The 25,321-nt window shown below is 56.1% G+C and overlaps 3 protein-coding genes across 3 annotated transcripts; 1 reads left to right on the top strand and 2 right to left on the bottom strand.

Annotated features, from left to right (window-relative positions):
- Nucleotides 1-875: 875 nt before the first annotated feature.
- Nucleotides 876-12,459, bottom strand: OSBPL7 (oxysterol binding protein like 7). Its single transcript, XM_068976467.1, has 23 exons — nt 12,359-12,459; nt 10,869-11,018; nt 10,628-10,753; nt 10,398-10,451; nt 9,687-9,800; nt 9,264-9,374; nt 9,066-9,183; nt 8,322-8,425; nt 7,913-8,005; nt 7,703-7,835; nt 7,519-7,613; nt 7,228-7,323; nt 6,486-6,623; nt 5,824-5,919; nt 4,926-5,174; nt 4,650-4,787; nt 3,839-3,902; nt 3,665-3,743; nt 2,661-2,805; nt 2,420-2,564; nt 2,207-2,333; nt 1,868-1,990; nt 876-1,708 (listed from the first exon to the last, which is right to left on the bottom strand). Exons 2-23 carry the CDS (start codon nt 10,941-10,943, stop codon nt 1,600-1,602), a joined length of 2,532 nt encoding a protein of 843 aa, XP_068832568.1. The 5' UTR covers nt 10,944-11,018; nt 12,359-12,459; the 3' UTR covers nt 876-1,599.
- A 1,742-nt stretch (nt 12,460-14,201) lies between these two features.
- Nucleotides 14,202-20,116, bottom strand: MRPL10 (mitochondrial ribosomal protein L10). The gene is made up of 5 exons (XM_068978445.1): nt 20,058-20,116; nt 17,724-17,893; nt 16,382-16,546; nt 15,984-16,128; nt 14,202-15,094 (listed from the first exon to the last, which is right to left on the bottom strand). Exons 1-5 carry the CDS (start codon nt 20,107-20,109, stop codon nt 14,838-14,840), a joined length of 789 nt encoding a protein of 262 aa, XP_068834546.1. The 5' UTR covers nt 20,110-20,116; the 3' UTR covers nt 14,202-14,837.
- Nucleotides 20,117-20,516: 400 nt separating this feature from the next.
- LRRC46 (leucine rich repeat containing 46) lies at nt 20,517-24,656 on the top strand. The gene is made up of 8 exons (XM_068979017.1): nt 20,517-20,595; nt 20,699-20,807; nt 22,098-22,206; nt 23,072-23,118; nt 23,403-23,512; nt 23,698-23,767; nt 23,933-24,081; nt 24,286-24,656. Exons 1-8 carry the CDS (start codon nt 20,586-20,588, stop codon nt 24,654-24,656), a joined length of 975 nt encoding a protein of 324 aa, XP_068835118.1. The 5' UTR covers nt 20,517-20,585.
- Nucleotides 24,657-25,321: the final 665 nt, after the last annotated feature.

Here is a 25,321-nt window from a genome sequence, read left to right as displayed (position 1 = left end):
ATGCTGGGGGTTGGGGACAGGGACCACACAGGTTTCTGCCTGGTTGAAGAGTCTGGGTTTTCCCTGAGGCACTCAGAAGCAATGGATGTATTTGAAATTTATTTCTCTTTTAAAATATCGGCCTGAAAGCCAACATTAAAATGGAAGTGACTTGAGGTTCTGAAAGTGAAAGGAAGTGAAGTCGCTCAGTCACATCCGACTCTTTGTGACCCCATGGACTATAGCCTACCAGGCTCCTCAGTCCATGGGATTTTCCAGGCAAGAATACTTGGAGGATACTGCAATAGTCCAGGCGAAAGTCGATGAGGGCCCAGTCTAAGCCGGGTGTCACTGGGGAAGGGGCCAGAGCTGAGAGCCACTGAGGCACAATCGAGGTGAGGATTAGGGAGAGAGATGACACTGGGCCTTTAGCCCAGTGAGTGGGGAGCTATGGACTTCCACTGAGCTTGAGCCTGCCTGCCTACTGCCTGCTCGGTTGAGTCTGACTCTTTGTGACCCCATGGACTATAGCTCCAGGCTCCTCTGTCCATGAAATTCTCCAGGCAAGAATACTGGAGTGGGTTGCCATTTCCTTCTCCAGGGGATCTTCCCACCCGAGGGATTGAACCCGAGTCTCTTGTGCCTCCTGCATTAGCAGGCAGGTTTTTTACCAGCTGAGCCTCGAGGAAAGCCTGAGCTTGAGCACACGTGTTTTTAAAGGAATGGTCACAGGCCAAAGTTTGAGACAGTCTTTATTGGAGCTTGGAATGTCATAGCAATTCACCTTTAACAGAGGCAGACTGGTAAGATGAGCAGCAACAGCAGCAGGACGTCCAGCCTACATGAGCAATCCTGCTCGCCCGCAAGCAGGACACAGACACAGACACACACACACACTTCTACACAGACACGCACACATGCTCGCTCACTCCTGGTGGGTCAGAGGCCAGGTACCCTTCCTGCCCTGCCTGCTCTGGGGGGATCCGCTGAGCTGAGACTGAAGGAAGCCACTTGAGGACCAGGGACGAAGGAGCTGGTGGCTGCAGGCATTTGTGGTTTGGGAGAAGGGGATCCGGGAGGACGGGGGAGACTGCCAGGGCCAAGCAAAGGGAGCCCCCCTGGGCCAGGGCATGGAGAGAAGATGCTGGAGATGGGGCATGGGAGGGATGGGAGTGGGAGAAAAGGCCACCCCCTCTCCTTCACTCACTCCAACCGCACAGCCTCACAGCGGGGGCCAGAGTCCTGGGCCGAGGAAGCCTGGGGAGCTTCAGGGGGCCCCCTGTGTCCTAGGAAGGCACTGAAATGGGGAAGATCTTGAGGGCCTGGAGACTCCCCCAGGAACCCCAGGAGGGAAGAAAGGCGGATGGCAGAGCAAGGAGGGTCTTACATGCCGGTTGTCTGGGGGCAACAAGACTGGGGAAGCACGAATCCTGCTTCCCACCCCAAATAAGGGGTGGGTGATGGGCTGAGAGAAAGCCCCTCTGGCCGGCAGAGGGGAGAGGACCAGAGCCAGGGCTGCCCCTTCGGGGTCCAGGGCAGCGAGTGGGAGAGCCTGGCCTCGTCCATGTGTCCGTGGGGGCAGAAGGGAGGGACCGAGGCCTCCTGCCCCCGGGGCCGGGGCTACCAGAGCACGGCCCCATCCAGGTTCCCGTAGCCCGGCTCTGCCCGCAGTCGCCAGTACGTGTTGTTGGTCACCCACCACTCCTTCCCGCTGCTGTCCGTCTGCCGCCTGGGGGAAAGGGGCCGGGGAAGGGGAGGGGTGAGCGTCCAGCACTGAGGACGGTCCCGAGACGCTGCCTCACACCACAGGCCCCACTCGAAGCAGCAAGGGACTAGTGTGGAGGGGGAGAGAAAGCAGGGGGTGGTGGTCGAGGGGGCATGGAGGCACCTGAAGAAGCGTGCCTGGTGGACAATGTTGTTCTCCTCCATCACTTTGCGCCTGTCTCGCTGAAGCTGCTCGATCCTTCTCTTCTGGGCCTCGGCCGCCTGTATGTTCCCCTCCTCCAGGTATCTGGGCACCCAGACTGCCATCAGTGGAACCGCCCCACCCTCAGGGGCCCCCCAGATCAATCCAAGGCTTCTGTCCCTGCCCAGTTCTGCCCTCAGACAGCTCCCATCTCCCTGAGGCAACACCAAGAAGGAAGGATACAGTCCCGGGTCTGTGCACAAACCCCCATGGGGTGGGAGAAGCCTGGCGCTTCCAGAGTGGCTCCCGCCTGGCACTGACCTCTGGTCTGGCCGGAGCCGCGTGTCCGTGGAAGGCAGGGACCGTTTCAGCTCTGCAGTCAGCTCATTCAGCTCCAAGGCAAACTGAGTGAAGCCGAAGTTTCGCTCATAGTTTGGGGGCATTGAGTCTAGGGGGAAGGCAGGGGGCTGGGGCAGGTGGACTGTGCGCAGCTGCCCTCACCCCTGCCCAGCCCGCCCCGAGCGCCTCACTTACTGGGCTTCCAGATGCACTGACCGCCCGGCTGAGGTCCGCGGTACAGCCCCTCATGCCACTTTCCGAAGAGTCGGTGGAGGACACGGCCACTCCGGCTGAACACGGCCCCCTGTACCTCGTGGACGTTGGAGCTCCAGTACTTGGCCTGGGGTGGGGTGTGGCAGGGGGCTTAGAAAGAGGTCCCCGCCCCTCCTAGTGGAGGGGCTGCTGGGGCGGAGAGTGGGGGCAGGCGGTCACCCACCTTGCAGAAGGTGAGCTTGCAGTGGCAGGAGCTGTCCTGCGTGTTTCGGATGAGCACCTCCCCGTAGTGCTCGATCCAGCGCTGGCCACTGAGGATGTTGTGAATACAGGACGTCACCTTATTCCACTCAAAGTGGTCCCCAAACCTGAGAGAGAGAGCAGGGCGGGTGAGGGGCAGCTGGCTGGCCCAGGGGAACAAGCGCTACCCTGACCCGGGGAGCGTCTCTCTCATCGGAGCGGGTCACCTGGGTCTGGGGAAGGAACCCTGGCATCCTGGTTCTAGCTCGTGGCCCTTCCATGAAGGATGACATATTTATTAAGTAGAGCAGCCTTCCCAGAGAGAACTCAAGTAACACATCTCCATTTGCTGAAAAAGCTCCTAAGCACCTAACTCATGGGAGTGAAAACATAGACAGGGTCCCTGCTCTTGGATGCCAGGGACCTTGGTGGGCTGATCATATACAACAACCTGTTTACTACCCACTTCTGCTGGTTATTACTTATTACTCTTATTTTATAGACGAGCAGACTCAAGTATTTTTGCTGCTGCCTAACTGTTAAGTGGCAGGACTAAGACTCCCACCCAGGCCTCTTGACCCTGAAGCCCAGGGTCTCCTGCGCCCCTCATGCTGGCCTCTGGTTGCAGTTCCCCACCTGTAACATGAGCTAGATGCGGATGCTTCAAATATAGTTAGTGACTTGTCCTAAAACGACTTTAGGTTTCTGTGTGTGTGTGTGTTTGTTACAGTGCACTAGCTTCAAGTCTCAGATGCATTTCTTACTGTGAGTCATAGTCAAAAATTGTGAAAGCTCTTGGTCAGATGGCCTTGATGAGCCCTTCCAGCTCTAAGACTTTCCCCTTTCTTTACTAACAACTGCTGTAAACATGGGTGTGAAGTGTACAGACACTGCCCCACCCCGAGCAGCTTCAGGATACCTCCCCATCCCAGCCCAGAGGATGGCCTGTGGGCTGGGCCTGGCTGCCCAGCACTTAGGAACACTCACCTGGGCAGGCTCACGTTGACTGTCCCAACAGGCACAATCTCCAGGGATTTGCCCCAGAACTTGTTCTTCCACTTCATGTCTGGAGTTGGGTTGGGGGAGGGAGAGTGACAGCAGAGGTAAGACCAGAGGGTGTTCTAGCCCCTCCCCATCTGCCCTTCACTCCCATCCTTTCACCTTGCCAGAAGATGAAGTTCTCAGATTCTGCATGGCACGCTGAGATGGGGGGGTGATGGGAGACCTTGAGGAGCAAAGAAGTTCCCTGGAGGCTGCTCCTGAGGACTGTGGGGTCTTGCTCCTGACCCCAGGCCCCCAACACCCTCACTTACACCCCCAGTCCCCCTATGAACCAGAAGACCGGCTAGTTCCAGGTCTCTTGTCCCTGTCATACTTGGCCACCACCCAAATTCCATCATCCTCTCCTTTCCCACAAGCCCCAACTTTCTCTCTTCTCATTCACTCCCCTCCAGGGCTCTCCTTGCCTCTCCCCATCCCCTGGCGCCCGCCACGGCCTGAGTGTTCTCTACACAGTGCAATTCTAAGAATGTCGCTCTACTGCTTAAAACCCTCCCATGACTTCCTGTGACCTTCAGGAGTTAAAAACCAACCAATCAACCAATCAACTGTGCCTTATCTTCACCCACAGGGCTTCTCAAGGTTTGGTCCTGCCTTGTCTTCCAGCCTTGTCCCTAACTCTTTCCAAATGTGCTCCATCCATCCCTTTACACTGCCTGGAACAGCCTGGTCTCCCACCTCCTTGCACACTTGGCCAACTCCAATCCATCCTTCAAGACTGAGCTCAAGAATAACCTTCTATAAGGTTCCTCGACCCAGAACACGATGCAGGTGTTTCAAGGAGTGAGGACCTCCTTTCCTGACTGCCCATCTGCGGGGTGTTCTCACCCCTGCCCTGGCCCCTTGAAGCCTGGATCCTCCCTGGCCTCATCCGCACGGCTCCCCCGCCAGCCCTCTTCTTCCTGGCCTGCACCTGCTCACTGATGAAGCGGAAGCCTCGGTCAGGGCGCTCACACTCATAGGTCTCCCCCAGGACAGGGTTGAAGGGCTTGCAGCCCGCCCGGTGGTACGTGGAGGAGTAGGCAGACACTGCGAAGGCTGCAATGTACACCTAAAGGGGGCGGAGCACCAGGGGATCAAAGGAGATGTTACCCCACGGCCACCCAACCTGGGCGAGAATGGGGGCTGGGAGACGGGGTCGTGGGAGGTGGCAGCAGCCGGGGCGGGGCTGGGGCTGGGGCCGGCGTACCATGCGCTCGCAGGGGTCGGCGGTGCGGCTGGCCCGGTCTAGGAGGCTGCTGTACTCCAGCTCCTCACAGAGCCGCTGCAGGGTGTTGAGCGGCTCGTTGAGCTGCACTGGCATCGAAACCTTGGACAGGTCCTTGCCAATGTTGTTCCGCAGGATGTTCCACAAGCTCACGTCAGTGCCGGGCCCGCTGGCGGCTGGCAGGCATCGGCGGCGGGGTGGCCCCACAGCTCCTCCTGGAACACAACCCGCCTGTCCCTCTCCGCTGCACACCACACCGAGGCCCCTCCTAAGCTCCGGCAGCGCCCCGAGGTGTGCTCACTCCCAGGCTCCAGGCTCGACTCACTACAAGGAGCCAGGGCAGGTGGCTAGGGGCTAACTCTTGAGGCGCTCCTGGGGATTTAGGTGGGCACAGGGCTAAGAACCAGAGGACGCTTCCCACTGTTGGAAACGGAAACCCTGCGCCCAGAACCTCTTCCTGAGTCCCATCCTTGGCTTCTACTCCCTTTCATAAACACAGAAACCGAGGTCAGGATGCAGACTGTCCAGCCCATTGTGTAGACAAGGAAACAGGCGCCTGGGAGTAAAATGACTCTACAAAGCCAGGCTGCTATAATAAAAGGTGGCAAAGTGGGCTCTTCTGCCTCACGGAGGCCCACATGAGCCTCCTCAGAAGCCCAGCGTGGAGGCCGGCCCCAAGCTGAGCCAGCCCCACCCCCCAGAGCCACCGCTGGAACCCAGCTCACAGCTGAGCCTTCTTCACTTCCAGTCACCCCGGAGTCAACGTCCAAAGCCATCAGCCCACCAGTCCTACAAGGGACAACTTCCCAAGGGGCCTGGGCCCAGACATTCTCCGTTTCTGGGCCCACCTCTAGCACTCCCTCCTGCTCGCCAGGTGGGCACCTTTCTGACAGCGCTCGGCTCCCCGGAGATCCAGCACCTCCTCGGACAGGCTGGTGGTGACTTCACTGGTGCATGATTCCTCCTCCTCCGAGCCCTGGGCCGGGACAGATGACAGGCCGGGCAGACTAGGCCTCCCTGGGCAGCTGGGCAGTACCCAGGGCCTGGCGAGAATCTGCCCAGCTAGCCCTTTGGTGGGAAGGGGAAGAGAACATATTTGGGGGTCTGAACCCTAAGACACTGCCCCAGGAGGCCTGATGTCACGGTGTGCCCTGTCACCTTGGGAGGGAGAGGGCCCCCAGCTCAGGGACCTGGTGGTCATGAAGGGACAGAAGTAAGGGATTCCTGGGATCCAGGGTTGGGAAGACAAGGGTCAAGGGAGTGCAGAGGCTGAAATGGGGTCACAGAAAGGTGACTGGTGGTGGAGCTGAGGCAGCATTTTCAGGAGAACCCATGAAGATAGAGCACATCAAACTGGAAGAAGGGTCCTCAGCAGAGATTTCTAAGCAGGGCCACACAAACTCAGCAGGTCTGGCCATGTTCCCAAAGAGAGCGGCCGAGCTGATTAGAAAGGACTTGGGGATGTACTGATTCTAGCCTCCCGGAACCCCAGCTATTCCCAGGGTCCCTCCCCTCTCACGGGCAACGTCCCCCCTCCCTCACCTCATTCTCAGAAGAGCTGGCAGAGAGGAGAACCTCACAGGCATCAAAGAACTCTGTGTGGGAGTCAGCAAGGGATAGGACGCTGCTCTGGGACAGCTGGGGGGTCAGCTCTCGCCCCTTCATGTACAGAGCTTCTTGCTGTTGGGAGCAAGACTGGTGTCGGCCTGAGGCCCAGCCAGGAGAGTCGGGCCAGGCTCCCCTGGCCTGACAGTTCCCTCAAGAGGAAGTGTAACTGGGGACTTTTACTGTCTGAGCTGTGCAGAGCAGGAGATGTGGAGGGGAGTGAACATCGTGCAGTGCGAGGCCTGGGGAAAGATCCTGGCCTGGGATTGAGGAGACACAGGCTCCACAGTAACTGCCTGTGCTTCCCACACTGGCTCTGAGCCCAGCTCCACGCCCTTGGCGTGTGTAGGTGCCATTATCACCCGCCCTCGGTGGCTTAGGAGCCTCAGGGTCACGAGGCCGGCATGCAGTACAGCCAAATGCAAACCCATATAGTGCAGGAGCCTGGGCCCATCATTAGATCCAGTAAGGCTCAGTTTCCTTATCTGTGAGCTTGAGGGCAAGAATCAGCTTCCTCACGAGGTCCTGACTTAAAAGCGCTCTACACACTATTAAGAAATGATCCGGATATGGCTGCTGCCTGTGTTCTGTGAAAGGGGCTGGAGTTTCAGGTCTGAAAGTGAACCCTGCCTTCGCTCCTGCTGAGAAAGGAGGGCCCCACTGCCCACCCAGCTCCCACCTCCTCGGGGTTGAGGGAGCTGAAGGAGTCTGCAGTGGTGTCGGAGGAGACGGACAACGAGTGGAGGCGCCTCGGGCCAGCTGAGGTCTCCGAGACCTGCGGGGAGAGAGTGAGGGAGCAGGTACAGGGCGGGGATAGGGGGAGCCCCCCCAACACATTGAAGGCCTGTCAGGCAGGGCCTGCCTCAACCAACCCCCTTCCCGGTCCAGCCCTGCGACCACCCCCACGCCTGCCCGGAGCCTGCCATCTTCAGGCCGCTCCTCCCACTAACCGCCCCGTCCCCAGGCTCACCCCCAGCCTGGATGGCTCCGCACCCGGGTGCAGGTCCCTCAGTCGGTCCCGTTCAGCAGTGAGGGCAGCCAGGACGCTGCTGAGCGAGCTGTGCACTGTGGGGGCAGGGCCGGCCATCAGACTCCCTTCCTCTCTCTCGCCCTCCCGCAACCTGCTCCCAGCCACCCCTCCAGCTCACACTTACCCTTCTGGGCCAGGGCCCAGAAGCTGCGCTGCAGGTGGGCATAGTCTGGGGGCGGCAGTCCTCGGGGGCCCGAGGGGTCTCGGGACTCCAGGTAGCGAGACAGGTTGGGAACTGAGCCATGGAGACGACCCACCTGTGGGTGAAGGGGAAGGGTGGAAGGGCCCAGCCTCCTTCAGTGCCTCCCACCCAGCGTCTCAGGGACCACCTCACCCGCCCGATGGTGTCGTCCTTGGCAAAGCTCTGCGTGCACCACATGCGGCTGGTCCGCTTCCCCTTCTTGGGTCTCTCCGTTGTCACCGAGGCCTGGCAAGTCGAGGTGGGTGAGTTTCGGGCTCAGGGTGGAGAAGACCGCCAAAGCCAAGAGAGAAGCGGACAGCCGTGGAGGAGGAAGACCAACAGCCTGGCAGCTGCCTGGGCACAGGGGGAAGGGGTCGCTCCAAAGGGGCAGAGACAGCCCAGAGGTGGTCTGGACACGGTGGGAGGGGCAACTGGGAGACGGTGGCTCTCCAGCAAGTGGCAGCGTGTAAGGGGGCAGGGGACCTGTCTGGGGAGGCGATGGAGATTAATATGGCAAGAGGGGAGAGGCCCGGGCGGGCCCCTGTCTCCGTCTGGACCTCACCTGGTGCGTGGGGATGACAGGGGCTGAGGGAATCCGGTGCAGGGACTCCAGGCTCTGGAGGAGTCTGTGCAGTTCCTGGAGCTTGCCCTGACACTCCGAGAGCTCTGCGGGAAGGATGGATGAGGAAGGCCCTCTCCCAACACTGGCCGGGCTCCCCTCCCTCCTCCAAAGACTTCACCAGCAGCCTGGGGAATCCCGACACTGCCTCCCTCTCCCGCTCACGAGCCCACAGTGGCTCCCGGCTCCCACCCTTTGGTTTGGCCTCCAGGGAGCATGCGCACCCCAGTCTGCACTCTGTCCCCAGACCACACTTCACCTCCGCTGCCTCCACACAGGCCAGGTGGCCCTTGCCCTTGCTCTCCCGCCTCGGCCTGCATTTCCCTCTCCCGGGCCAGCATCACAGCGCCCAGCTCTAGGAACCTGATGCCAAAACGCACCCCTTCCCTGGCACTCCTCCCCAGGCCCCTCCCTGTGGTGGCACCCAGGACCTTTGTCAGGAGTCCCAGCCTGTGCTCAGCTTTATGGCTTAGAGCACAGGCCCTGCCTTCTCTGTGAGCCTGAGGCTCTGGGGGTGGGGCCTGAGGAGACCTGATCAGCTAGAGGCAGAGGCTGTCGCCCCCACTAGACAGGGGCTCCCAGAGCAGGAAAAGAGGCCGCATTTTCTCCTCCCTGTGACTGCTGATGCCACCGAGACACAAGAGCATGGGCCCTCCCCATGGAGGCTCAGGGCCAGGGATCCCTCACCGTGAGAGCAGCGGTCCAGCCCATCACTGTCCCTCAGCCAGGAAGACACCTTCTCCCGAGGTCCAACCCCTGGCAGAGCCGAGGCACCACCCACTGCGGGAGGCTGGGCACCAGCAACCTATGGGACGAGTCAAAGGTCAGGAAGGCACCTCCTCTGAATCCTCACGTGACTGGGTCCTGCCCTGGGGCCCATCTTACCTTCCGGTGGGTGGTGCTGGGCAGCAGGCTTCGGGGCACATCCAGGTGCTGGGCTGAGCGGTGGGCACGCAGCTGGGCCACCCAGCTCTGGAACAGGTCCTGGGACTTGATCTGCAGAGGTGATGGAGAACGAAAGGGACGCGTGAAGGGAAGGATCGCTTTCTAGGGGCAAGAAGTTGGGGCTCTGGACCCCAGGCAGGCAGGATCTCTCCCTACAGCACACAGATGGTGCAAAGGCCCCTCTCCGTGCCTGTTCACATAAGAACCAGCAGGGCCAGTTTACCGTTGGCTCTTGTACATGGTGGGAACTCCCCTCTGGTCAAACTCAGATGGCCCCTCAGCCTCTGCCCCTCTCTCCTGCGTGACCCAGTGCCTCTGCCAGGCTGGGGGGACAAGCTCCCCCCTGCCTCCCACGGATGTCACCTTGAGGTGGTAGATGTTGTCTTCAGTGTCAAGGTCAATGCGCTGGGCCTTTTTGTTGATGGACATGACCGACAGTCGGACATCAATGGAGCCATGGAGCTTCCCCTTGGTGATCTGGGATGCAGAGACCAAAGAGGGAAAGGGACATGAGTTGAGGCCACCGGGGCCACCACCCCCTTGAGGTCATGCTAGGTTCAAAGGTCAGGCAGCAGGTTCACCCTCAGGCTCAAGTGACAGTGTCAGCAGGACATGTCAGTCATCCTCCCGTGCACTGGACAGCCTGCTATGTCACGTCACAACCAGAGCTCCAGGGAGTCACAGAGCGAGGAACACTTCCCACCCTCGGGAGTCTGCAGGCAGGGCTGAGGACGATGAACCTCCTGCAGACAGCCTGGGTGTCTAGGCCTTTAGTTTCTTGTACTTGCCTGAGCATGGTACGAGGATAAGGATGATAAAGCCCCTCGGTCTTGGGCACTAATCTGAGCCTGGCACTGTCCCGAGAGGCCTAACCAAACAGACCCTACAAGTGGGTGATCACCCTCTCTCCACCTTAGGGGTGAGGAGTTGAGACCCAGGGAAGTAACCTGCCCAAGACCCCACATCCAGAAAACGGCACACCTGGGATTTGGGCCTTGCTCTGGGGGATTCCAAAAGCCCCCTGCCTGCCCAGGGCCCCCTTCTCTCACACCCACAGCAGAGGCCCCAACTCACATCTTGCCGAGTTGTCGCGTAGTGAAGAATCCCATCCTCAAGCACGAAGTATCTCTGTGAGGATGCCCAGAGGGAACAGGACCGGGGTGTGGGGTGCGGAGAGGAAAGGGTGTGGAGCAGAGCAACCACGCGGAAGTCTCTCCTCACACACAGATAGCCTGTGCTGCCCAGGAGCCCCACATCCCTTCCGGCCCCAGCATCTGGCCCCTCCCTCTGCCCTGCCACCCTACCTTGTGCCAGCCCTTCAGAGGCCACTTCCTCTTCTTGAGCAGGTGGCCTTCCTGCCTCTCGGGCATGATACCCTCTGCCCCCAGCCGGCCCCGAGGCTCCTCCACCACCTCCCACAGCTCGGTGGCCTGCAGTCCAGGACAAAGGGCGAGGGGGTGGGGAGCGGTGAGGCCACCACATCTGTCTGTCCCCTGAGGGCCAGCCCCCCTGCCCTCCGCCCCCGCCCGCTTCCCACCCTCAGACCTGCTGGGCACTGCTGGGCTTTGCAGACTGAGTGCTCTCGGCCAGGGAGGGAGGGTCCCACTCTTGGAAGTCCATGGGGAAGGGAGTGGCCACTCCCTGCTGTGGACGGACAGCAAAAGAGGAGGGACGTCACCTTGTCCTGAGGGGGCCCTTCAAGCAGAGAGAGAACCTGTTAGCACAGACTTGGCTGTCACCTTCCCCACCTCCACCCCCTCCTGCTCCCTCTGAGTCTTGAGAGCCCCAGCACATCTTCCGCTCACCTGCCAAGCCCATCCCGAGCCCATCCCCACCCAGGGCAGGTCTCCCTGCCCACACCCTCCGGCTGCGGCCACTGCCCAGAGAGGCAGAAAGTGCAGCAGGCAGGCCGGTGCCAAGAGAAAACCTCGAAAAGTCCGCTCCGCCCCACCTTAGGCACACACATTCTCTGGCTCTAGGACACACTGGGTGCTTTCTCTGGAGGATTCCCCAGGGGTAATCAGAGGTGAGCCGGGCAGTGAAGGAAGAGGCTCCAAAATAGGGCAGAGGGATTCAGGGACTGGGCAGGCGAGATCTCACCCCAGCTCCTCTTCCTCGGGATCCCAACCCCACTGCCACCACCAGAGAAGTGCAGACGCCCCTGTCATCAACCTTTTACAGAGCACCCCCCCAACCCTTGACCCCAGCTCCATAGAGGCCCCCAGCTGCCTGACCAATGGGCCTCCGTATCTTCTAGTTCACGGGCTCCCATTGTCCTGCCTGGAGAGACCCCTGACACAGCCCCCATTTTCCCCTGGCCCTCCCATCAATCATCCTCTTAGGATGCTCACTTCGGACCCTCGGCCCACCCCCCGACCCCCCCACCCCCCGCCCAACCTCCTTTTTTCCATCCCAGTCCTTGGGGCTCCTGAGAAACACCATCCACATGGAGAGTGCTGGGGACAGGCTGACGGAGACACATGCTGAGGTCCACACTGGTCCCTCAGCCGTGCCCACAGGCACCCTGGGCACCAGTCCTGGCCATCCTGACTCCACGAGGAGATCAATAATGCATGAGACTCTGTGTGTGAGAGATGGGGGAGGGGACTGGAGGGGGCAAGGTTGGCCTGAGGCCGGGGAAAGAGCTCACATCTTCCGATGGAGCTAGCAAGCACCTGAGGAGCTGAGGTCAGGAGGGACAGGGATATGGGGGGTGCGGGTGGCGGGAAGGTCAGGGCAGAGGGGTCCATGCTACACTATGAGAGGCTGATCTGGGGGAAACTCCTGCATTTAGCCATTGGAAGTTCCCAAACTCTTCCAGTATTGGGATATCCCTGTACCCTCTTCCTGGCCCCTCACTGCTTTTGTGTGGAGAAGCAGACTCTGTTACGGAGGGCGCAGGTCGAGGTGAGCCAGGTGGGTGCCCTCTTTCCAGCTCCATTCCCGCCCTCATCTCCGGAGCAGTGACCCACCAGCTTCAGGTGGGAGGAAGCCCTCTCAGGGAATGTCAGCTGATGCCAGAGCAGCCCCCTTACCCCAGGGTCCATGGACGCCAGTGCTTCTTGGCCCGAGCACCGCTCCACCTCTGAGTCACGGTCTCCAAGCCACCCGGTCCCTGCTCTCAGAGCTGAGCAGTGGCGGCAGCTGCAGCAGGAACCAGGAAGGAAGGAGACGTCGGAGCCTCCCCTCTAGCCGGATCTCCTCACCTCCCCCTCCTCGGCCCCTCCTCCTGCCGAGCTCCAGGCGGCCGCTCAGCTCTGCCCCCCTGCTCCCCGGAGGACTCAGGGCTGAGCTGACTCCCCAGTGTCTAGGCTTGGGAGTGAGGACAGAGTCCCCTTTGGGCACAGTTCCAGATAGATCACAGAATACTGAGGAGTTGCTGGCCTCAAGCCAGCGGTGGTGAAGAATTTACTCATACCAGCATGGCCTTGACCCGTTAGTACCCAAGGCCGTTTCCTTGTTAACCCCCGCTTCTCGCTTTACAACTGAAAATAGGTGGCTAGATTTGGAGCCAGCAGAGCTATCAGGTTGACAGGAGGGGAGGGATGGCCCGAGGGGACACAATCGATGGTGCCAAGGGCACAGTCAGCAGGGCAGTCAAGGTTAAGAGGGCCACAGAGAGGCTGTCACTGGGGTGATGCGCCACCAGGTCAGGACTCAAGGGGGCTGGAAGCACCTAGGTGGTAGGACACCCCCACCCACCCCCGGCCTACCAAGTCTGGATCAGGAGCAGGTCCAGGGCAGTAACCAGCTGGCTGGTAAAGGGCTAGCCCAGCCTCCCTCTCTGAGCGCCTTTACCCTTCTGTTAGAATAGTGTCCAGCTGCTCAATTCTAATTAAAAACTTGCTCTTGCTGAAAAGTCTGGAATTTATTCAAATGGATGTGAACTGGACTGACAGCTTTAAGTGCAGTACAGCCCCTTTCTAGAAAGAAGTAGGTTTTGAATGGTGTGGCCTCAGGCACCGCCAGTGGGTGAAGGGTGCAGTCTGAGGTTCTTTGATTCCCAGTATGATGTGGGCCACTTTCCCATCCAGCTGTTGCCGCCTGGGTCTCGGCTTACCCTTCAGGGTCTTACATTGCTCAGAAGATGCGTGCTCTGTGTTCCATTCAGAACCTCAGCACGGTTCCTGCCACCCCAGGAGGGCGCTGTTGGCACCTGGCAGGGCTCTGGAGCCAGGGAGAGCACTGGGCAGCGCTGGCCAGACTAGCTCTGGCACCCAGGCACCTCAAGGGCCTTTTACTTCACCTTATGTTGATTGAGCATCCCTGGGCGAAGGGCAGAGCTGGGCACCATGGGAAGCTGATCCCGGACCAGGGAAGGAAAAGCTGCCGCAGATAGCCACTGCCAGAGCAACATCTGCCCAGGACTGAGGAAGCTGCGGCACTGCTCCAAGTCCCAGAAACAGTCCATGGCCAACTCCGTGCATCGCCCGTGTCCACGTGGAACGTGCTCCCATCAAGGACAAGGGCGGGCTCCAAGTTAAACATCCTCCATGAGAAACTTTCAGTTCCCTGAGACCTGGATGAGGCCTCTACTAACAGCCTTCAGACCCTGTCATTAAAACAGAATCCTGGTTTCCCCCCGACTCAGCTCTTTTTGTTTTGAACCACCTGAGACATGTCAGCTACTTGGTAAAGCGGGCAGCTGCCTTCAAAAGGATATGCATGTAAGCAGTGTCATTTGTGAGAGCAGGTACAGGGAAGTGGCAGGCTTGGACATGGGCAGAGGAAGGGAAGTGAGTCAGAGATGACCCTGGGAATATGTCTACAGGGAGGATAAGCTTATAAACAGCAAAACACAGTTAAGAAATATGTATTTCACTTTATCGTAAAGCAGTGCTCCGAACTTTCCCATGACATGACACACCCCAAGGGTACAGCATTAACTCTCAAAGCACTCTTGGGACCCTAATGAGAAAGCTCTAGTGTAGAAAACCAGGGGAGCATCTTCACAGCTGAAAAGAGCCTGCTTCAGTCCCTGTGCTGCCTCTTACCAACAGCAAGACCTTTCACAGGCCATTTAACTTCTCTTCCCCACAGTCTTCCTGTCTGTGAAATGGGGATAATTATGTGAGAAATCAAGAAACTAGCATATGTGAGGTGGTTAGCAGTGAGCCTGGCACAGCAGGCTCTCAACAGATGCCATTCTCAGCACGATTAACTACTCAGCTGAGCTATTCTGGCACGTAGGAGCCACAAGGGGCTAGGCTGGGAGGCGTGTGCAGCAAGGCACAGTGAAAACAGAAGACAGGGCTTCTCTGCCTTGGACCTGGAAAACGGAAAGAGATGGCTCCTATCAGGTCCCAAGTTAGGAAAACTAGGAACAAAGACAGTGATTACAAGCCTCTGTTCTGAAATGAAATTCCCCTACATCTCTGGGTGGCCATGTACTGGAAGAGATCATTGTCAGTAAAAGCCAGGTAACAACACCACTCCCTATCCTAAGTTCCCTTTGTCTCCGACAGCCAACAGGACAGAATTGTATTTATGGGCAGGCTGGGTACAGGAGGCTGGCTATGAGTCCTGAACAGGGTTGGGAAGATCCGGCTGCGCGCTGGCTGGCACGACGGGGTCCCCCTCGTGCTGTTGTCTGGCGTACTGATCCAGCAGGGCAGTCAGCTGCAGGGGGTGGTGCTGAAGCAGGGAGTGGGTCCGGGCTGTGAGGAGGGTGAGCCCTCCTACCAGCTCCCCCTGTGCCAGGGCCAGGCTAGGGAGCTTGGAGTAGTTGATGAAGCCCTGCCTGCTGAGGATGGTGTCGTCAATGCAGCCACCTAGAAGAACACAGATCAGAGAGGCTCCCACACATGATTTTCCTCTTCAAAGACCATGGTTCCACCCTAGGAATTTGCTCCCCACCGCCCTTTTCTACTTCCCAGCCTTCCCCCAGGTCCAGTCCCCACCTGTGTCCCACCCCACTCCCAATGTTTCAGATCAGTTCCCTGCTCTCCTTCCTAACTCTTCCATGGAAAACCCTTCCATATATTATGTAACCTCCACCACATCAGTGTTTCCTCCTAAATTTCCTTGAAGAACCATGGTGTGTGTGTTGATGGAGGCGGGGGCAGGGGTGGAATTTGTATTATCTGTATTATATACACAGATTCCTGCCCCACCAACAGATAACTGTGAAATCAGCATTCTCTAAAAGAAGCGCCTCCAGGGTTTCTCAGCATCAGAGGAATCCTGTCCCTCAGCACCCTTCCCTTGGCTTGTTTAAGAATCTTCATCTGTGTGGGTTTCAACACCCACTACCCCCTTACTGGACTTCCCTGGTGGCTCAGTGGTAAAGAATCCACCTGCTAATGCAGGAGACCCGGGTTCAACCCCTGGGTCTGGAAGATCCCCTGGAGGCGGAAATGGCAACCCACTGCAGTATTCTTGCCTGGGAATTCCCATAGACAGGGGAGCCGGGTGGGCTATACTCTATAAGGTCACGAAATAGTCAGACACAATTTAGTGACTAAACCAACAACAAAACACCCCCTGACTAGACTCAAGGTGTCTGAACTGCCCCTCCCCAGAGTGACACAGGCAGGCCCCATTGTGAGAAGGGGTCCCCTCCAAGCATGGCCACAGTTTTACCCACATGAGCCTTGAAGGTGACACCAGGCTGCTGGAGCAGCCCCTCCACTTCAGCCCCACCCCCAACTGGCTGCTCACCCAGCAGCGGCAGGAAAGGCACACTCTTCAAGATTCGCACCATCTCCTTGACCTTGGGTTCTTCACTGACCAGCAGCAAGTTGTGCCCCACGAAAAGGGGCAGCAAGTTTTGGTATTTGGAATCCTCCAGGAAGGGCTTTAGGATCTGGACAGGCAGGAGAGAAGGGCTTACTGGGGTTGAATAGGAGGAAGAGTCACCCACCTTGGTCACAGGCCATACCAGGCTGTGGGCTCAAGCTAATGAAGGCCTCCTCAACCCCTAACACAATTCAGGCCCCGGACTAGAGAGCTGCCATGGAAGGGAGCTGGGGATGCCACTTCGTGGGAGAGATGCTGCGGTCTGACACGGGGGTGGAGCGGGTGGGGAACAAGGTGGGGAATGAAGGTCCGCTCCCTACCTGGTTGGGAAAGACCTTCATCAGGATCTTGTGCTTCCGCAGCCGGTGCCGCATGAGAAGCTTGTCCTCCGCGCTCATAGCCACGTTCTGGCAGACAGCTATCATTCGGTTGTCTCGGAAAACTGCGGCTACCTCCCGACGGAGGAGCCGGATGAGGCCTGTCTCCTGAGGTCAAGAAGGGAGGACCAAGGGGCCATAAGCTGCCCCTTCTAGTATTCCTTACTCCCTCGGGGATGGGTGCCAGAGCTCCCAGTGATGCCCAAGTGAAGATTAGGGCACAGGAAGGAGAACCGGGCCCCCGACTCTCAGAAACACGTTCTCTCACTCCACCCTTTCGTTTCCATTTGATAACTACGGGCTTCAGAGCAGTATTTTTATTATTTTAAAATTTTATACTATCATCTTTTTATGGCGCCATGCAGCTTGTGGGATCTTAGTGCCCCGACCAAGGACTGAACGCAAGCCTTTGGCAGTTAAAGCGCAGAGTTCTAACCACTGGACTGCCAGGAAATCCCCTGGAACGGCATTTTTTCCCCCTCAAACGTTAAACTTTTTATGTTGTATTGGAGTGCAGCTGATTTAACACTGTTGCGGTAGTTTCAGATGAAAAGCGAATAGACTCACCCATACAAATATATGTAGCCACTCTTCCCCAAACCCCTCTTCCATCCAGGCTGGCACATAACATTGAACAGAGTTCCATGAGCCTAGAGCAGTGTTTTTAAAACCTGAGAACACTGTCCTTTTGAAATGGACAACAGTCTGACCCAGCTAATGTTATTTTGATAAAAATATTGTCAAAATTACTTAATTAGCCCTCTGACACTGTATTCATGTTTAATTCTTTTACCAATTTAAATACAAGATTACTCTTTTGCAGTGTTGATTCAAAATTGAGCTATTTTCACAGAACAAGACTTCATTTTCTCAAGACAGTGTTTCTCAAAGTAGAGAACTTGGGGAATTGAGAACCACCATCAAGTTAATATTCTACTGATCTTTCTGCCCTTTTTCAAGGACCAAATACTTTGTATTGTTCCTCTAAGAAAACCTGGAAGCTTCAAGATCAGTGGGATGTTCTCTCCTATGCGGAGAGTTTCAAGCACACATTTTTGGAGACAAGAGTGAAGGAAACCCACACCTGTCCAATCCACTGAGTCCAAGAGGCCAACCGAGAATCAAGGGTAGATTTCATTTTAAAGGATCTGAACTCTGGGATCAAAGTGGGGAAGTAACGATGTGGATGACCATGTCCTGGAGTGCTACTTCATTATGGCCGCAGAGACAAGATCACTTTAACCCACCATCCCACCACGGGCGACATGCCCAGCCTCCTCCTTACCTCCTTCGGGGGGCTGGGAGAGGGCGGCAGGCATCTTGGGTTGACAACAGGTTTGGGGGCAATGTATTCAGTCACAGCCATCAGCTTCTGCCGCTCAAAGTGCATCACACGACGGTGACGAGTAACAGCCTTGGAGCCACAGCGGATAATCTGGTGGGTGGGCAGCCGGCCTGGAAGAAGACAAGGGCCATGTGGTGAGATGTAGCATCTTGGAAGCCTTAGTCTGCCCCAGAGACAAACAGCCTTAGTCTGCTCCAGAGACAAAGAATCCACCCTCTATGAACGGAGCTCACAAAGCTAGCCTTGGCATTGAGTGGAACAAGGAACTGTCTGCTGGAAAGCCTGAATCCCCAGACCTTTTCTTCTCTTTAACGGGTGACCGTAGCTCAGGTGTTTCATTCTGGAGGAGCCCACTCCTCCAGCTCTTCTTTATGTACAGAGATGAGGAAAAACAGGAACAAAGGAGAAAGTATTTCAAACACATTTTTAAAAGGGAAGAGTTGAATGAACTTTTTCTTAAGTGACCAAACAGAGATTTTATGTTTGAGAGCCATATGGTCTGTTGCTACTACTAAACTCTGCCACTGTATCGTGGAAGCAGCCATAGTCACTATGTAAACAAACAGATGTAGCTTGTTTCTAATACAACTATGGAGAAAAGACCGTGACCTGCCCTGCCACAATTTGCCAACTTTAAGCCAGTGGTTCTCAAAGTATGCGCTACCACCAACTCCCAACCCAACAGCATCACTCAGGAACTTGTTAGAAATACAACTTCTCAGGCCCTGTCCTCGATCTCCTGAGTCCGTAGCTCTGAAGAGGAGCCCAGCGAACAGTGTGTTAACAAGCCCTCCAAGTGATACTGATGATGGTGAAGTTTGAGAATCACTGCTCTAAGCTCTACTCCTTCCCCCAGGATTTGAAGCAGGAGGGAAAAGTTATACTGTTCTCACATCTCCCCCCAAACAAGTTTTTCTCCTCTCTACTTTTCTTTTTTACAGGCATTGCTGCGGAGCACCCCTCAGAAGACAAGGGAGACATTCGAGATACCAAGGCCAAAGAAACCCCTTCATTCTCAATAAAAGGACTCAGGTTACAGCTTCCCATTTTCAGCCCTCCCCAAGCCTAGGATGGGATCTCAGGGAAAGTTTCAGTCAGAAGGTGGCTCTAATAATCAGAGAGCATGGAGATTTTGCTGAAGTGAGAGGTTTTCTTGCTAGTGGCCACAAATCCTAATGGTTGAGAGCACAAGCTCTCTATCAGATGGAACCAAATTTTTTCAGTTTTATTGAGATAGAATTGACACACATGGAGCCAATTTTCAATCTTTCTTCTGCCACTTACTGGCTGTGACCTTGACCATTCAACGAGTTTCTTCACCTGTAAACAGGGGAAGAGAATGTCTTCTTCATAGGATGCTTTACGATTTAAATCAAATACATGTACTTATCACTGTGCCTGGTCTATATAAGGTACTCAAAATCATTCATTAAACAAATATCTATAGCATGCCTACTAATATCAAGCACCATGCCACCTGCTGGCTATGCTGAATGAATAGGGTTCTGGATTGATGGAGTTAAAGTCTAATTGCCTGGAAAATCCCATGGATGGAGGAGCCTGGAAGGCTGCAGTCCATGGGGTCGCTGAGGGTCAGACACGACTGAGCAACTTCACTTTCACTTTTCACTTTCATGCATTGGAGAAGGAAATGGCAACCCACTCCAGTGTTCTTGCCTGGAGAATCCCAGGGATGGGGGAGCCTCATGGGCTGCCGTCTATGGGGTCACACAGAGTCGGACATGACTGAAGCGACTTAGCAGCAGCAGAGGAAACAAACTAATGCAAAATTACAGTTTGTGATGAGGCGAAGGGTCAATAAACAGGGTGACAGATACAGACTTAACAGGGGAGACCTTCTTTGCAGAGGGTGGCTACGGAAGGCCTGAGATCTTCATTTCTGGAGGCAGAAAAAACTAAGTAATGGGTTAAAACCCTAAACAAGGCAGGGGGACTAGGGGATAGACAATAAGTACTGTGGTTGTCCCCGACGCTTCTGCTGTGTTGCTGTTACTACTAGAATCTGGAATCACAGGAAATTAGATCAGGCCAGCGATCTTCATAGGATGCTTTAAGGTTTAAGCGAAATAATATATGTAAAGTACTTATCACTGTGCCTGGTCTATATAAGGTACTCAAAAATCACTCATTAAATCTACAGTCAGCGGGAGCTGTCTGGAATCAGAACTTTGGGGAGAGGACCAGCAGCAGAGGAGGAAGACGAGTAGAGAGCATCGGCCAGAACGCGCCGCGAAGACGCGGGCCGCTCCTTACCCGCCTGGGGTAGGAGACCCCCTCGCAACATCCCAGCCACGGCCGCAGCCATCACCACCGGAAGAAGGACCGGGAGACGAGCGCGACGGAAAGAGCTAAGTATTGTGGGTAGTACCAGGACCGGAAGCGGAGGGAGGAACCGCCGGCTGGAGCAGCAATCCGCATGCGCCGAACCCGGCACCTGAGAGCCCGCCCTCGCCAGGGCGTCGTCAGGCGTCCGGTCTCCTAGCAACGACGCCTCGAGCCGCTCTTTCCATCCGTCCGCACTGCTATCTACCTACAATCCCCCTGTAGGCGGCCTGGAAAGCCCCTATACACCCCTCAAATTCCAGATCCTCCACTTCGATTTACTTTCGTCTTCTGCCCCACCCCAACAGTTAGCTCTGAACCAACCCCTTTCCATTATCCCCCAATTCTCTGAGCTTCTCTCTCCTCATACCATCCTGGGTTCTTCCATTCCCAGGGGCTGTCCAAGCCGCTCTGCTTCTCTTCGTTCCAATCGCTCCGCAAGCCAGCAACTTTTAGATCATGCCTGGAGGTGAGTAGGGAGGTGGGATGGTAGGTAGAACAGTTGGTTAACAGTAGTAGAGTCAGGCCTCCAAGAACAAGGAAATGTAACAATTGGACTCCTCTTTTCACAGCTAAACTTGCCCAGAGTCCAGAGGAAGTCAATGGCGTGTGCATTACTGAAGCCCTCATCACTAGGCGGAACTTGGCCTTCCCTGAGGATGAGGATCTGTCAGAGAAGATGTAAGTGCACCGGAGAGGAAAGGGGTGCTGGAACGTTGAAACACACAGAATGACCAGCAACCTGAGCTCTACTGATTTGTCAACTTACTTTTGTCTCTCTCTTTACTCACTCTACACATTCATTCAGTGGCAATGTCCAACTGATTCTTCCTCCTTAAAAATCATTCTATCTTTTTTTCACCATGCCCACTCAGTTGCTTTAAATAAGGGTCTAAAGTCATCACTTCTCAACAAACTCCTAATTAGTCTGTCTGCCTCCAGTCCAGGCACCCCATACTGTTGCCAAAATGGTCCTTTTAAATAACAAATCTGATCAGACATTCCCTGATAGGACCTTCCCTAACTTCCTAGCACCTCCAGAATAAAATCCAAACACTTAAGCCTGGTGCCTTTTCAACCTTATTTTTTGCCACTCTTCGTAAGTGTGATTCCTCTAAGACCCCATGTTCTCACAGCTTAGCACTTACTACTCAGAGTGGTCCTGGGGTGAGTGGGCAGCATCTGCATCACCTAGGAGCTTGTTAGAAATGAAGAATCTCAGGCCCACTTACTGAATCAAAATCTGCACTTTAACAAGACTCCCTAAGGGATTCATGGGCACATTGCAGTTGAAGAAAGGCTGGAATCACACATACTATTCCTTCTGCTTGAAATGCTTTCTCATCCCCCCTCTCCTTCCAGTCTCACTCCTACTTATGTGTCATCTCCCCCAGGAAGCATTCCTGAATCCTCTGGATTCAATGTATAGTCCATGTACTCCCTTAGCCCTCTGCACATGCTTCTGTCATCCACTTGTCATAGATGTTTGGCCAGCTTCCCTAATAGTGATGGGCAGGGACTCTCTCATTTGTCTCTAATGGGCATTCAGTAAGTGTTGCGGGATTAACGAATGGGTGGGTGGAACAAGTGATTTTCCTTCCATGGACCACTCAGAAGGGATGTGAGGAAGGATCTCCTCTCTGTCCCAGCCCCTGCCTCCCCAACCCAAGCTGGCTGGGTGAAGTCTGCCCCCACATCTGCAGGAACCATAAGCTGCCATCACCCAGTTGCCCAGTCTAAGGAGTCTCACTCCCCTCTCACCCTTATCCCTCCCAGTGCTACTGATAGATACTGAGGTCTCCAAGTCAACCCAGGTTCCCAATCTAGACCCCACCTCATGAGTCAACCAGGTGTCCCTGACATCTGATCAGAGTCACTGAGCCATCCATCCCTCCTTAAAACACCCTCCCCTCCATCTTCCTGCTAAGAGACCACAGAAGTGGCACTCCGTCACAGCACCCATTTGCCCAGGTTCCACACGCTTGCTGAACTGCAGACTGTTCGCCTGGACCGGGAGGGAATTACCACTATCAGGAACTTAGAGGGCCTCCAGAATCTTCACAGCCTCTATCTGCAAGGGGTAATGTCCTGCCTCCTGCCCTCCCTTCTCCCTGGGGCGGGGACTCCAGCCCCTGTGAGCCATGTCTGTTTAATCTGAAAGACGCCAAGCAGGTCATCTTGCCCATTTACTGGTGTTCAGGCAGGCAGACCTTCCTTGAAATGGTTCCAGATGAATCAGGAATTCTGTTGAATTCAAAGACCAGTACACCCGAAAGAGATCAGAATTCTGCTGAATTGAAAGACCAATGCACCCAAAAGAGATCCTGACCATGCTCTTAAATCATTGTTTTTCTATCAGACACTTTTCTTGTTCTAGAAGTCCTAGATGGTGTCTGTCCTAAATCTCTCATGTTATACAGCTCAAGTTCATTTCCTGTTTTGAAGGAAAGGAGGAGGGAAGCATAAGATTCCTCTGCATCCTTCAGAACCTCGAAGGCTTTTTGGTGGGGGTGGGAGGGGGCGCGGTTAATCTCTAGGCTCCCTCAGGTTGAATACACCCAGATCCCACCCAGTTTCCCCCACAGACACTGGGGAGATCAAAGTAGTATAGGTTTGCACTTCCCTTGGGGTGTGTAGTCCACCACCAAGGCCTTTCCGTTTCCTGGCCCCCACCTTGGTTTCCTTTCTCTGATGTCCAGGTTGTGGGGCAATCAGGGTACTTAAATCAAGTTTAGCCAGCCTCAAATTTATGTCCTCAGCCATCGACTTGGAGAAAGCAAATCATCCCAAGGCACTCACGACTTGTTCAAGGGGAGGGGTGATCATTCCCAAAGGGCCAGGTCTCCAGCCTCAAGAGTAGATATGGTCTTAGGGCTTTGTCCTTTTAAAGGGACCCCACTCAACTGACCTTAGCTTGGTTTCCCCACCTTGGTCTCTTCCTGCAGAACAAGATTCAGCGAATTGAGAACCTGGCCTGCGTCCCCTCCTTACGGTACATGGTACCAGGGCTCCGGCAGGGTTGGGGGAGGGGAGAAGAGCTAGAATGAAGGGGAGAAAACCTGGTAATACTCCAGAAAACTGGCTCAGATGTCCCCAAGCCTGGCTGCTGGTCAGCCAAGGACTCTACAAGCCTAGCTCTGCTTCCCTGATCCCAGGAGGCCCTGTGTCCCCACTCATCCAGCTGCTGAGCCAGGGGGGCCCTGGGCACCTGGGGCCCCATCCCTTCCTCCAACTGTCCTGTGATTCAGCTGTCTTTTCCCCTCCCTTCCCCTACAGCTTCCTGTCTCTGGCAGGAAACCAAATTAGGCAAGTGGAAAACCTCCGTGACCTCCCCCACCTCCAGTTTCTGGACCTTTCTGAGAACCTGATAGAAACACTCAAGCTGGGTAGGAACGCCCTTGCCCTGGCTCATGGAATAGGTCCTGGGGTGCCCTCCCTCCTCTCTGCCCTCCTCCCTGTGCTTGCATCAGCAGCACATCCTCCAGGGGGCCAGGACCTGTGCAAAGGGGCAGTGGCTTTGGACTGGAAAGTGGGGGTGCGAACCTCATCCCCCCTTCTTTGCTGTGTGCAGATGAATTCCCCGAGAGCCTTCTCATCCTCAACCTGACTGGAAACAGCTGCACCAACCAGGATGGCTACAGGTGAGAGGAACTGAAGGTTCCCGTGTTGACCTGACCACAGGCCCATCTTCTAGCTCAAGAACACCACCCCTCCCGGTGTGGTTGCTGCGGCTTGTGTCTGCACATCCTCCCAGCTCCACACCCGGGGTGCCCTCCTAGGTAACCTCTGCTCTTTCTGCCCCGCAGGAAGCTGTTGACAGAAGCCCTGCCACTGCTCCTAGACCTGGACGGGCAGCCTGTGGCAGAGCGCTGGACCTCGGATGAGGAGGATACAGCCTTGAGTGATGAGGATGAGGAGTTCCCAGAGCTGAGAGGCCCATTCTGCTCAGAACGAGGTGACCCTGCTTTCCAAAGGGTGCAGCTGCCCTGTGGGGTCCGGGAGACGCTAAGACAGGTGGTGGTGTCTGGGGAAGTGGTCCCAGGGCTGGAATAGTCCTTCCCAATCTGCCTTGTCTCCTCCCCTCTAGGGATGGTAGGGGAGAGTGTGCTTCTGCCAAGCCCGGGGCTCTATCCACCACCCACCATCCCACCCCTCACAGGCTTCCTCAAGGAGCTGGAGCAGGAAATGAGCAAGCACCGGGAGCTCAGGCAGCAGACAGCCCTGCTGGAGCACCAGCTGAGGGTGGAGACGCAGCCCACCCTCACAGACCTGCCCCCGCTGCCGGGGGTGCCCATGGCTGGGGACAGCAGCCCTTCCGTCACTCCCACGCAAGAGAAAGAGACACCCCCGGAGCCTGCTTCCTTGCCACAGGCCTCCTCTACCACCAAGAGACTGTGCCCTCTGGCTCCCAGGGGCCAGCAAAGCACTGTTCAGGCAAGGAAGGGGGCCAGAGTAGCCACAGCCCCCAGGGCCTCTCTGGCTGGGGGCCCCAGCACAACCAAAACTGTGACCAAAAGAATCAAGAAGTGAAATGCAGCCCACTGCTATCAGCAAAGCCCCAGGCACATGGAGGAACGAGGAGTGGGCCTCTCCTCGGCCTGAGAGCCCTGGCCTGTGGCAGGAGCCTGTCCCCAGTAAAGCATCTCTAGGCCCTGCGTGTGTCTTCCGCATCACCTGGGGCATCTCAGGGGAAGCTGTCAGTAAAAAGCACCCAGAAACCATAGCAGGAATACAGAAACTGATTCTAAAGAACAGGATCTTTCAGAAACTGCCCAAGGGACTGGCACCCCACCTCAGGGCCCCCACCTGGCTTCTGAGCCGGCAGGAGGCGGGCACTGCCTGGTGGAGATGCCATCTCACAGTAGACACATCGCATACCACCGCTCCCCACCACCAGGACTGCCCTTCCAAGGTTCAAGCCAAGAACCAAAAACGTGTGGTTGTAATTCTCCCCGTGAGCAGCCACCTGCTGTACCAGCCATGCCCCTCCATGTTCCCACACCCACATGCTGGGGGCCCCCCATCTCCTCACAGGTTCCTCCACCACCTAAGTCAGAAGAATGTGCTGCCCAGCAAGGCTCCCAGAGGCCCTGCAGCCACCGCAGTGCTGCCCTTTGTCCTTTCTTGGCCCTCCCACCCCCACTGAACCTGGACACTGAACAAGAAAATAAAACACATTTATTAGGGCTAAGGCC

The sequence above is a fragment of the Capricornis sumatraensis genome, chromosome 8, assembly GCF_032405125.1.
Source record: "Capricornis sumatraensis isolate serow.1 chromosome 8, serow.2, whole genome shotgun sequence".
Classification (NCBI taxonomy): Eukaryota; Metazoa; Chordata; class Mammalia; order Artiodactyla; family Bovidae; genus Capricornis; species Capricornis sumatraensis.
This window is presented reverse-complemented; position numbering and strand designations above follow the sequence as displayed.

Bases quoted from the DNA above. Each gene is read 5' to 3' on its own strand.
- OSBPL7 (XM_068976467.1), bottom strand. From the start codon at position 10,943: ATGGACTTCCAAGAGTGGGACCCTCCCTCCCTGGCCGAGAGCACTCAG. The intron at 10,754-10,868 runs GTCTGAGGGTGG...CCTGGACTGCAG, and splicing joins AGCCCAGCAGTGCCCAGCAG to GCCACCGAGCTGTGGGAGGT. The intron at 3,744-3,838 runs GTGAAAGGATGG...ACCCAACTCCAG, and splicing joins GAACTTCATCTTCTGGCAAG to ACATGAAGTGGAAGAACAAG.
- LRRC46 (XM_068979017.1), top strand. The intron at 23,119-23,402 runs GTACATGGTACC...CTTCCCCTACAG, and splicing joins GCCTGCGTCCCCTCCTTACG to CTTCCTGTCTCTGGCAGGAA. The intron at 24,082-24,285 runs GTGACCCTGCTT...CACCCCTCACAG, and splicing joins CCCATTCTGCTCAGAACGAG to GCTTCCTCAAGGAGCTGGAG.
- MRPL10 (XM_068978445.1), bottom strand. From the start codon at position 20,109: ATGGCTGCGGCCGTGGCTGGGATGTTGCGAGGGGGTCTCCTACCCCAG. The intron at 17,894-20,057 runs GTAAGGAGCGGC...GTCTTCTTCCAG, and splicing joins GGGTCTCCTACCCCAGGCGG to GCCGGCTGCCCACCCACCAG. The intron at 16,547-17,723 runs GTAAGGAGGAGG...TCTTGACCTCAG, and splicing joins CTCCCAGCCCCCCGAAGGAG to GAGACAGGCCTCATCCGGCT.